This window comes from Leuciscus leuciscus (genome assembly GCF_965113295.1).
Source record: "Leuciscus leuciscus genome assembly, chromosome: 13".
NCBI classification, from domain to species: domain Eukaryota; kingdom Metazoa; phylum Chordata; class Actinopteri; order Cypriniformes; family Leuciscidae; genus Leuciscus; species Leuciscus leuciscus.
In genome coordinates, this window is record NC_138737.1 from 2,384,337 (window position 1) to 2,397,083 (window position 12,747).

A 12,747-nucleotide genomic window follows, 5' to 3' on the forward strand; every position below is an offset into this window, starting at 1 on the left:
TACATACAATAGTTCATGTTTATTTTGCTGCTGTCAATGCAAAGTTTTGTAAATTGTTGTACATTTAAAGAATACATGTAATAACCTTACCCTATGTAATAATGTATATTAATGTAATATATATGTAATATAAAGAATGTATATGCATACATATTGTACGTGGGATTTAAAATGTAAAAAAAAGTGTGTGTGTGTATATATCTATATCTATCTATATATCTATTTACATTCTATATATAGGGTATGGTTATATATGTATAAAATGTATATTTTTAGTGTGTCTATATATATAGTATACTGTATATACTTTTTCACATTTTAAATCCCATATACAATATGTATGCATATATATGCCCTATATATTTTTTTAAAGTATATATATATATAACTGATTTAGAATAAGAACATCCATTAGTCTCCTCAGAGTTATTTATTTAAAGACTGGAAGTGCATCCAAAGGTGATCCGTGTGAATCTATGTGCTACGGCTGATCCACCTTTGTGATTGTAGTCTGTATAACTCCATCTATATTAATAAATCTGCATGCCAAGAGGGAAAAAGTAAAGGCTGAACATTACACAGTGTCATATTATACAGCTCATTCTTTATTGATAAGAACAGTCAGGGCTCTGGTCGGTGAACATGTTTAGTCAACATTCTATACAAAATCATTTAGTAAAGTCCATAATCAAGAGTTTTTGTTACATGGAGTTGAATCACAACAGAATGAAAATATTACATTTCTGGAAAGCATGGAGATGGTTAATCCGGCCGGATGTGGAATTAGGCACAGAGACTAAAGTACAGCAAGGCACGTTACTTCCAGCATCACTGAACCGTAACCAAACGCGAACTCCTGCACAGACACGGCTCCATCACTCAATCACATGATCCTTTTACAAGAACAATAATCATGTGTGAAATAAACTTTTTATTCCAAGTTTGTACACAGACTATGTCATTTCTTACAGACTTTGGGACGGTGTGAATTAGGCTTTGAATTTGACTTGATTTGTTTGCAGGAACATGTGTGTGTGTGTGTGTGATGTTCTCAGTTTGTGTTTTCCAGGACGATTGCGATTCCCTGACCGCCACCGATGCAGGCAGAGCCGACCGCATACTTTCCCCCGCGTCTCCTGGGAACAGAGAACACAACACATCACATGATTTCATGCTATATAAATACAGCAATGCATGATCGGGATTACACAACCTGAAAATGGCACTTAAAACTCATTTTACTGCCATAATGTCACTATCTCTGAGTGAAACAGGAGATTCAGATCTAAACTTAAAACCGTCGTATTTGATTTTGCTTATAAACTATAAACAACATTATTGTGTTATTGTTCTTTTCTGATTATTTATGTATGATCTGATGCGTTTAATGTATGTTTTTGATGTATGCTTTTATTAATGTACCGGTATGTTGAAGATGATGTATAGCACAATGATTCAACAAGTGTTGTTTTAATCAGTGCTCTATATTCCTGATTAATAAAATTAAAAAAGGATGTTCCATGATGATGCTTTTTTTCCAAATGTGTCATTATTTTCTATAACTGCAATAATCATTGTTAACCAGCATTAAATTACAACATTAACCACTTGTAAGCAGCATTGCATAAACAATGGCTAAATATCTATTTGACTCCTGGAGACAAAAAAAGTCATTTCAGAGGCAAGTAGCGTTACGTTTGTACATTTTCTCTTCATGATAACATGCATGAATGAGTGATGCACAGTTAGATCAGAAATGTGCATTCAGAAAGTCATTTCATGTTGACTTTGAACAGGATCCATGTAAATAGGTCACAGTAGATGTGTTTTCATCCACCTATTTTTATGCAAATTTTGAGATATTGCATTAAAAAGTCTGGATGGAAACACCAAGATGCTCATTAACTTTTAAAAATGAGCATAAAAACGTATGCACTCAATTGAGGCGGATTATTTTCTTATCCGATAAGAAAACATGCATAAATAAACTACAATAGAAAACTGAATACATCTTCAATGTGCAACAAAAACCTGCCACAATCAAAGTTGTGATTGGACCAATCGCATCACAGCATCTGTGTTGGTTTGGTGGCTCTGAAACGCCTGAACAAAAGTCTGTCATCAGAATGATTTGGTTTAATTCCCTCCAGAAGCGTCTGACACGATTGCGTTCCCAAACACCAGCGTCCGAACGCAAGAACATTACAGCGTTTATTACATCTCGTCTGACGCTCTGAGACGAAACTCTTTTATAATGGGGAGAAAAAAGCCACAACTTCCATTTTTATTACAGATATTTTGTGTCAGTTTCCCAGGAAGTGACAATTTTGTGCTCTTGAACACATGGGATGGAAACGTTGCTTTATTCGCAAAGGGTTTATGCGTTATTCCAGGTTAAATTCACCACTTTGGAAGGAAACATTGCTGTGAGTGTCTTCACCTGAGCTCGTGAACGAGGTGCGCAGTGATTCTGGACCCAGAGGCTCCGAGCGGATGTCCGATGGCGATGGCTCCTCCGTTAACATTGGTCTTCTCAGGGTCCAAGCCCAAAGCTTTAGCCACTGCCAGATACTGAGCAGCGAACGCTTCGTTGACCTGACAGATGCAGAAATTATTCAGACACCAGATATCATTTTTGATATTTTTTTTACTAGTGGGTGCAGGACACTATAGTTCATTTATGTAAATGAGGATATGTACAAAATTCTTCATACAGTGACTACCAGTAAATGTATAAAACTTTTGGACCAAATATGAATCAGACACTTTGAGCTGATCATGTTTTGCTGAAGTGTTTTTTCTGTAATTGCTAATGCTCTTTTTACACACAGACTGAACAGAATGAAGCATTGCTTGGTGATTGGTTGAGCTAAACTGGTATTATCTAATTGTGTAGTTAAATTTAACAGCTGACAGATATTCAACATAATTCATGTGTGAGACAGTCTAACAGAAGGACGGACAAAACCAGTCAAATATCAACTGATTTGATCATATTTTATTACCATTTTCTAAACTACAGCGAATAAACTGTGTTAATGTGAGAAATGTTGATGGTGTCTGAATACATTTAGGTTTGACTGTGTATGAAACCCTGCTTGACAATCTTTGAAAAACATCACTAACTAAATCCACTCTTCATCACTCTAGTTAACATTTAAGTAAGCATTTATCTGAAGTTAAAAAAGACATCAACTCATGCATAGTGTGATGAGCCAAATTAGAAACCTAAAGTATGTAAATATTATTCTACCTCCACCAGGTCCATGTCTTTGAGTGAAAGACCAGCCTTCTTCAGGGCTTCGGTGATGGCAGGTACAGGCCCTGTTGTATTTACAATATATTATATAGTTATTTATTTATTTTCCCCCTGCTAAGTATAGAAGAATACGTTGGTGGATAATGGACTCACCAATTCCCATGATGCTGGGATCACAGCCTGAGATGTGATAGGCCACAATTCTAGCCAATGGTGTGAGTTTGTGAGCCTTCAGAGCGTCCTCACTGGCTATGACCACAGCAGCAGCTCCATCAGACACGCCCTGTGGGTGGAGCCAGTGACATCATGAAGACATGCAAATACACTGCAGAACACAAAATCACTAGTGGCACTGCTGACTAACATTTACATATACACACATATACACACATATATATATACTAATAAGAGTATATATACTAACTATATAAAGTAATGATGCTGAAAATTCAGCTTTGATTGTCACATATTCACATAAAAAAAATTTTCTCTTAAATTGTAATAATATTTCACAACATATATTTTTTTACTGTATTTATGATCAAATAAATGCAGTCTTGATGAGCAGAAGATCTCATATATATATATATTACAATTTAAAATAAACATTTTCTATGTGAATATGTTAAAATGTAATTTATTCCTGTGATCAAAGCTGGATTTTCAGCATCATTACTCCAGTCTTCAGTGTCACATGATCCTTCACAAATCATTCTAATATGATGATTTGATGCTCAATGCTGCTTCATATCTTGGTGAAAATACACCACAATTAAAAATTTAAGGGGAAGATATCGAGAGAGAAAAATATAAATAAATATTTATATTCAGCAAGGACCAATTTGATCATTAAATCGATCAAAAGTGACAGTAAACATGTATAATACTACAAAAGATTTCTATTCAAATAAAATAAATGTTGTTCTTTTGAACTTTCTATTCATCAAAGAATCCTGAAAAAAAAATATTTCACAGTTTCCTCCAAAAAAATGAAGCAGGACAACCGTTTCTTGAGCAGCAAATCAATCAGCATATTAGAATTATTGAAATTAAACTGAAATGCTGTTCAGAAGCACATGCTCTTTTGTTCAGTTCTCCTCACCGAAGCGTTGGCTGCAGTGACGGTTCCTCCTTTCTTGAAGACGGTGGGCAGCTTCGCCATCTGCTCCCGTGTGGTCTGAGGACGCGGGTGTTCGTCAGCCGTCATCGACACTTTCCCTTTCTTGGCTTTCACATCGACGGGTGCGATCTCAGCAGTGTAATACCCAGCCTCATGAGCTGCAGCAGAGAGAGAGAGATGTGTGTGAGTGTGTGTGTGTGTGTGTGTGTGTGTGAAGCGATGCAGTGCTGGGCTGTCGATCGATACACTCACCTGCTTTCCACCTCTGCTGCGTCCCATAGGAGTACTGGTCGCAGTCGTCACGTGTGATCTGGTATTTCTCTGCCAGGTTTTCTGCTGTGATGCCCATGGGGAGCTTTATGTGCAGATCTGTCAGTCCTGCCCACAGCGTGTCTTCCAGCTGATTCACACACACACACACACACACACACACACACACACACACACACACACACACACACACACACACACACACACACACACACACACACACACACACACACACACACACACACACACACACACACACACGTTATTCAAAGCTTCATAAGTACTGTATTCCAAAACCTTACACTAAATATACGACTGTAAATCTCACTGTCTATATATGCTGGTGTTCTTAGCACTGGTCATGAGGATGAAACGTTAATACATTTATTTTTTAATTGTGAAATTATTCAGGAGTTTTGGTCTAATTTATGCTCTTGTTTAGCTATTGTTCTCCAATCCTTTCATTTAAAAGATATGTTTTTACTATTATACTGACACTACCAACATTGTCTTTGGAATATATCCTCAATTTCTTTATTTTGTTTGGTAAATTTATCATCACATCTTACGATCTCACATTTTTTGATTGAGGCAAACTCACAAAGTGACGGATTACAGCAGCAATATGAGAGATTTGTAATGCTTAATAAGGTTTAGTCTGCTTTCCTCTGCTTGTTAATGTTGTCCATTTTATTTTATAAATTATTTTTTAATTTATATTTAAAAAATATATCTATTTATTTAATTTCTTTATTTTGCTTATGTATGGGTGTTTTTTGTTTTTGTTTTTTCTTTAATGTTTGTTTGAATGTTCATGATATTCAGGGTTTTAAGACCTTTTGACTAATGAATTTCCATGACTCCCCATTTGTCAATACTAGATAAAAATCATTTTATTGCACTCACTAAGAGCCAATTAAATATTTTGATCAGAGCATAACTAGACGGTTTCATATGGACAATGTTTCAAAACTCTTACTCACATGCAATAGCGAGTGGCGTTGATTATGTTTCCTATGCAATGACATTAGCCAATCATAAGGCGTTTACTGACACGTCTTAAAGAGGCCACGCCTTCAAAACGGTTCATTTCAGACCGAGGCTCAGAATGAAGTTTGAAAAGAATTGTTTTTCTTCATATATATTTGTTTGTGAACCTAAAGGAACATCCATGTCACGACCCCTTTAAGTTCAGAATCATTGAACACCATGATGATCTTTACCTTCAAATCAACTCCAAACTTTGTCCCGAAGCGGATGTTCCTGACAGCGTAAGGAGCTTGACTCATGCTCTCTGAGCCGCCACACAGGACGACCTCTGACTCTTTCAGGTAGATCTCCTACAGCACAACACACACACTGATCAGCATCTCCTGTGAGGAAATGACTGCGCCGTTTCGGTTTCATTTGGGTTCGTACCTGTGCTCCATTGATTATAGACTGGAACCCAGACCCGCAGAGGCGGTTGACAGTCAGCGCCGGAACTGGGATGGGAACGCCACACCGCAGACCCACGTGACGCGCGATATAGGGAGCGTCAGCAGAGCTCTGAATGACAGAGAGAGAGAGAGAGAGAAAATTAAACAATAAAACACAACTTCAACATTTATTAGGTGAAAAAAAGAGATTGTCTCCTACTAGCAGGAAGATACATTGATGCCTGTCACAAAAAGAGGGAGGAGTCGACTAATCAGTGATGCGTTCACACACACACACACACACACACACACACACACGCTCACAAACACTCACACACAGTGAATTCTAAACTGTTCAAAGAATTCTGAAATGTTGATTAATTGTTCTACTTTTTTTAACCTTATTTATTTCATTTTTTTATTTTAATGTATGTATATGTACATATATGATGATTGGAAATGCTTTGGCAATACATTGAAACAATTGTCATGCCAATAAAGCACATATTGAATTAGAGAGAGAGAGAGAGAGAGAGAGAGAGAGAGAGAGGATGAACATGAGAAGATCAGATCTTCTCCCCTGCGTTATCAGTTTGATATGTGCAAATAACTTTATCATGGATCAGTGGTATTGAAATACTGTGATCAAGTGTAAAGTTGCTGAGCTGGAATATTCATTCAATCAGTTATAATATTTGATGCTTGATTTATTTATTTAAAACTTTTTTGGCCGCCTGTCTTGGCCAGGACTCCCTGGGAGAATAGTTACTGTAACTCAAGGGGACTTTTCCTGGTTAAATAATGAAATAAATACTTGCATGTGGATACTATAGTTACTTGCATGTAGTTACTTACATACTATATATATATATAAAGTACACAAGTAACTACATGCAAGTAACTATATATAATAGATGACTAGATATGACTAAACACTGGATAAAGCCAGGTTTCAAAATTCTGGTTTCATTTTGTTGACATTAGGGTTAAATTTTTTTTAGTTTATTTTTAGTTTTTTTAAAAGATTTTAGATTTCTCTTTTTATGTCACCAGTCAGAAAAAAAGGTTTTGACCATATTTATAGGAGTAAAATATCATATAAACCTCTGTAAAAGCCTTCAGAATATAGATAAGAAATTGTAAAGTTTGGTGTGTGTAAAGCGGCTGAAGTGGAGATTTCTGACTCGCAGCTGTAAAAGACATGTTTTGTAGTTGAAATCTGCAGATGCAAACAGATAAAGTAAAACTTCACAGTAAAACAGGTCAGAGGTCACTCGTCATGCGTCGGGTCAGAGGTCACTCTTCCACTGGAACTAGACTCACGTACAGACGTTACCAGAAGCCAGTGATTATAGTTTATAAAGTTATAAATATGGATATTTTTCTTTCACAAACGCAAGGCTTCGCTTCAGAAGGCCTTTATTAACCCACTAAGGCTTATGAATTACTATTATTAGGCTTAAAAATCTCAGTTACCATTAACTCCCATTACAAAGCTTGGAAGAGCCAAGATATTTTTTAATATAACTCCGATTCTGTTCGGCTGAAAGAAGAAAGTCATATACACCTAGGATGGCTTATGTGTGAGTAAACTATGGAATAATGTACATTTTTGGGTGAACTATCCCTTTAAATAAGTAACTGGGATGTTTGCTTTCCACTAGTCTGAAAGAGGCCAATATATGGAAGCAAAATAACCCAACATTTTAAAACTGACCAGTGCATGTAGTGTCTTAAAATAGAATATACTGAATATTATATCCCACCTGCATGACATTTCCCATGATGATACTGTTGACCAGCTCCGGCGCCACATTCCCAGCAGCGAGAGCAGCTTTAGCGGCGTGTTCAGCCAGATCCGTAGCGCTGTGGTCCTTCAGAACGCCTCCATACGTGCCGAACGGCGTTCTCTTGGCCGAGACTATGAACACACCTGGACAAAAACAGGTATGAGGGATCTACTCAGATCAGGGCTGTGTTTCCCAAAAGCATGGCGAGCCTAAGGTGATGATGGTAGAGAGCATTGGTGGCAATTGTTCTACGATCAACTTAGGCTTACAATGCAAACGCAGCCCTGGTCAGTAGTTCCTGCAGTTAATATCAAGAAAATCAACACTTTACAATATGCAAAATGTAGAAATGCATTGTAACCATGATACACATTTTATACATTAACATACATCGTTAAAAAGAGTAAATATTACAAAAGCAAACAAGACTTTTAATGTGTGTCACTGACCTCACCTTTAACCTAATTCTGTCAGTAATGACTGTTATATATAGTTTGATCTGATGCTTGATTTTCCCACAGAACAGGTCACTCTTATTATTTACTTATATTTATTTCAGTTTTGATTATGATGATGATAGTGATGATGATGATTCAAAATGAAGCTTTGAATCTCTCAATAATTAGCTGAAGACAAAATCCCTTTAAATAAACAGTAAATTAACTGCACACCCATGGATATTTCAGAGCTGTTTAACTGGTTGGGAAAATAAAACGAGAGAATAAATTCAAATAGGAAGCAGAAGGAAAAGTATAACAATAAGTGACATTGAAGTTCAAGTGCAGTTTGTATAAGAGCAAAAGCGGACAAAACAAACAAATCATTCGCGTAGTTTCAATATAATGCATTTCATTCAAAGTAAAATATATAAAGTTTACTAACCTCTCAGGAGAGACATGATAGTGATTGTAGTTGAAGATGGTGTTATTGACCGTTTGAGCGACACACACACACACCGCGCCGACCTTTCACCCACTTTACCCTCAACATTCACTTCACAACATTCGACAAACCTGTCAAATATTACACTACGCTAAATAATGCAAATTTTACACGTAAACTTACATTAAATTAATTATTTAACAAGTATGATATTTAAAATTGCTGATGTGGGTCGAAGATGAAGATATAGTAATGCGGAAAGTGCGTATGTAAAACGGACGTGTTTTTACCATGACCTACAGATTCGCATTGGCCACCGGAAGGTGTAAAACAGTTTTAACTTCTCATCATTGATGTTTGTATAGTCGATATTCCTGTGAATTATGGCTGGGATTGTGTGTCGTACTGCAAGCCGGATTATATCGAGTCAAGCATCATGGTACGTATTTAACTGTAGAAATCCACGTGCATCTGATAATATCAGTATTTCTCTAATAGAGGTCATGATGATGATGATGATGATGATGATGATGATGATAAATCACTCTTTTACAGTAGCAGTTCTGTGGTTGCTGTCAGACACAGTCACTGGTTCACATCAATGCTTTCCCTGAAAACCTCAGTGCCATTAAGGTCAGTGCAGATACAAGTATTAAACACTATTCGCTAATGTAAACCACCATAGTTTATTTACTGCAGTTCCCATGGAAATACCATAGGACTGACATATTTCATGTATCATGTAATCATGATTTTCATGGTACTACAAGTTACTTAAAATAATATCTTAGGACATGTAGCTGCTTTTTTGTTAGTGTTAAAAACTGTGTAACCAGCACTGTTATTATAAAACAGAAATTAATCTTCTAATACTGTTTCATGGAGTTTGCATATCATTTTATTGTGATTTTGGCCTGAAAACTATGGACTTACCATGGTAAAGTTTTGTAAGTGTGTTTCACTATAGTAAATGTTGAGATTTCTGTCTTGTCCAACAGAGCAGAGCCGAAGAAGAAGAAGAAGGTGGACCCGCGCCGAGAGATAATGATGAAAGAACGCCTAAAGAAGAAGCTTAAAAAGCTGGAGAGAGTTCCTCCAGAAATGATTCCCATTGAAGACTTCATCACATCAGCCAAGAGCTTCGACGACACCAGGTAAAATAACCGGACACACATACTTTATCATATAAACATACATACTTTACATATAAAAACATGTTTTCTACATGTTTAGAGGACTAGTAAAGTCTATGAAATGACACAAATTGAGATAATATGGGAATTATTATGTTTACTTTTGGTCAGAGTTTATTTCTTTGATCAAAAATACAGTAAAAATAGTAATAATGTGAAATATTCACTGTCATCCCCCTTATTGCGCATAGATGTGAATATGCAAAATGCAAACGTAATACAGACCGAAGGTTGGTCACTTTTTAAAGAGGACACTAAAAAAATGAAAGTGCAAAAAAGTTACATAAGTTTAAATTTACTTTAAAGCAAATGTACTTTTTTATTTTATACAAATATATTTTTTAGAAAGTAATTTGGACTTTAAAAATGCTATAAAATTAAAGCCGTATGTCTAACCAAGTTGTGTTCCAAATTTGAAGTTGATATCACAAAAATGTAAGTTCCTGTGAGATTAATAATAATATTCACCGGGTGACTGACGCCCACATTATGTTCTCCTTTAACAAATTAATACATTTCTGTCACAATATAATTTCTATCACAGTCACCAAAAATGAAACCTTGAGTCTCAGAATCTTTCCAGCCATATGTGTTTTATTAAGATTAGAAAAAGAATTGTGCTTAAAGAAATTACAAGTACCATTTCCATGGTAAATGGTGTCCGAAAATGGTTTTACTGGATGAATACTGAGGGTGTAAGCGTTCAAATGATACCTAATTTATGATGATTAATAAAATATGTGATTGTAAAAAAGGCAATTAAAAAAAAGAGCGCCAAGCGTCTGGGATATTGTCAGTTAAGGGGTTAAAATAACCGTTTTATATTTTTTTTATATACCGTTTTATATAACAGCCACCGTTTTATTTTAATATATTTGAAAATGAATTTTATTCCTGTCCTGAAAAAAATTATCATGGTTTCCTCAAAAAAATTAAGCAGCAAAAAATATTTTGAACATTAATAATTAATATACTAAATTGTAATATATAAAATTATATGATAAATATGATAAAATAATATAATATTATAATAATGTAAAGCGCTTTGAGTGCCGAGAAAAGCGCTATATAAATGTAATGAATTATTATTATTATTATTATAAAATAATATAATATCATAAATATTAACTTTTTAAAAAAGTTTTCTCATTATATGTTGTTATTTGTGAGTCTATGTGGAAAGCACATTGGTCAACAGCTGTTGTTTTTAATTGTGCTATACAAATAAATTGTCATAAATAATAATATATAAAATATTATAATCTTATTATAATTATTAGTATTATATCATGTGACACTGAAGACTGGAGTAATGATGCTGAAAATTCCACTTTGATCACAGGGATAAATTACATTTCACAATATATTCACATTGAAATTATAATGATATTTCACATTATTACTGTTTTACAGTATTTACAATGAATGCAACCTTGATGAACACTCACCAAAAACATCATAATTATCCAAACTTGACCAGTAGTGTACCGTAGACACCAAAAACGTTAAACAAACTTCTTATATTACTAACTTTTTAATGACTGACTTTTCAAGAAAAATGCTTTACATTCATGGTATAAAAAAGGAAGGGAAAACCGACAGTAGAATAAGTGTTACTGTATACATTGTGCTGTTTTCTCCAGGGTCCGTGAGGCTCCCGAACTGAGTTTCGAGGAGAGCGAGCGCAGAGCTCTCCTGCTGAAGGAATGGTCCCGATACAAGCGCTCGCAGCACCAGACGGAGATGCTCATGATCCAGGAGGCGCTGGAGGCCCAGACACAAGCTCTGGAGGAGCTGAAGCTGGAGTCAGAAGAGCTTTATAAAGCAGCAGTCAGTCCAGATACAGACATCTTCCCTTTCCAGCACGACGGCCCCTGTTACACGCCGCCGCTTACGAACTACGAGGCTCCAGAAGGCAAATACAACGACATTACACGGGTGTACACGCAGTGAGGTCGAGCTACGGCTCTGAGGAGGGGATACATGTGTTGTTATCTGGGATCATGACTGATGTCAAATACATCAGAGAAACGGACTGTGAGAATGAAGAGCCCAATTATCTTTATTATAATGTGTTGTTCGTCTGCTCCATTAAATCATCCGTTAACACACCTGGAACACGAGGACAAATAATAAAGTTTTTGCAAGCCTTGATGCGGTCTTTAAATCATTTCTTTCATTTACATTTAATCATTTTAGCAGATGCTTTTAACCAAAGCGACTTACAAATGAGGAGAGCAACAGAAGCAATCAAACCAACAATACGCAAGTGCTGTGACCCTTCCCAGTTTAGTCTAACGCAGTGTCATTTTTTTAAACTAAAAAAAAAAAATGGATATAGAATAGAAGAGAAAATAAAATGTTAGTATTAATGGACCAAATGTTGCTGTTTAATACCTTTATTGGGATATTGAGCTTTATAGGTGGTCAGTGTCAGAATACAGATACTACATATAATATAATTACCCATTTACATATTCATTTATGATTTCTGTAGCGCAATAAATAAGGTCTTCAGTGAAACAATAAATGCCAAACTCTTGTAAAAATATTTCATGTCTTCATTCATAAACCCATATATAGAATTAACTTTCTGGCTTTTGAAAAAAATTATGGCTTTTAGACTGAAAGAGTTAAGTAGTCAATAATTGAATCACTTAAAACTCATCTTTTAGCACCAAAATGACATATTCAAGCGTTTTTTTCCTTGGAAAAAAATGTGTCATGCCTTAAATACACACCGCTGGTAACAAACTGAGTGTACATGCAGTGAGGTCGAGTTACGTCTCTGAGGAGAGGATACACGTGTTGTTTT

At 35.6% G+C, this 12,747-nt stretch overlaps 2 protein-coding genes across 3 annotated transcripts; one reads left to right on the forward strand and one right to left on the reverse strand.

The window, feature by feature from the left end:
• Nucleotides 1-584: 584 nt before the first annotated feature.
• On the reverse strand, nucleotides 585-8,890 carry acaa2 (acetyl-CoA acyltransferase 2). The gene is made up of 10 exons (XM_082187873.1): nucleotides 8,740-8,890; nucleotides 7,834-8,000; nucleotides 6,069-6,197; nucleotides 5,873-5,989; nucleotides 4,632-4,779; nucleotides 4,362-4,537; nucleotides 3,413-3,542; nucleotides 3,254-3,324; nucleotides 2,441-2,595; nucleotides 585-1,136 (listed from the first exon to the last, which is right to left on the reverse strand). The coding sequence occupies exons 1-10, from the start codon at nucleotides 8,753-8,755 to the stop codon at nucleotides 1,052-1,054; spliced, it is 1,194 nt and encodes a 397-aa protein (XP_082043999.1). The 5' UTR covers nucleotides 8,756-8,890; the 3' UTR covers nucleotides 585-1,051.
• Nucleotides 8,891-9,013: 123 nt separating this feature from the next.
• mrpl40 (mitochondrial ribosomal protein L40) lies at nucleotides 9,014-12,086 on the forward strand. Of its 2 annotated transcripts, none has more exons than XM_082187914.1 (4): nucleotides 9,014-9,178; nucleotides 9,298-9,372; nucleotides 9,738-9,893; nucleotides 11,576-12,086. In XM_082187914.1, the coding sequence occupies exons 1-4, from the start codon at nucleotides 9,123-9,125 to the stop codon at nucleotides 11,883-11,885; spliced, it is 597 nt and encodes a 198-aa protein (XP_082044040.1). In that variant the 5' UTR covers nucleotides 9,014-9,122; the 3' UTR covers nucleotides 11,886-12,086. The 2 variants fall into 2 exon arrangements, with proteins under 2 accessions (XP_082044040.1, XP_082044039.1); XM_082187913.1 differs by having other exon boundaries at nucleotides 9,016-9,178; nucleotides 9,295-9,372.
• The last annotated feature ends 661 nt before the right edge of the window (nucleotides 12,087-12,747 follow it).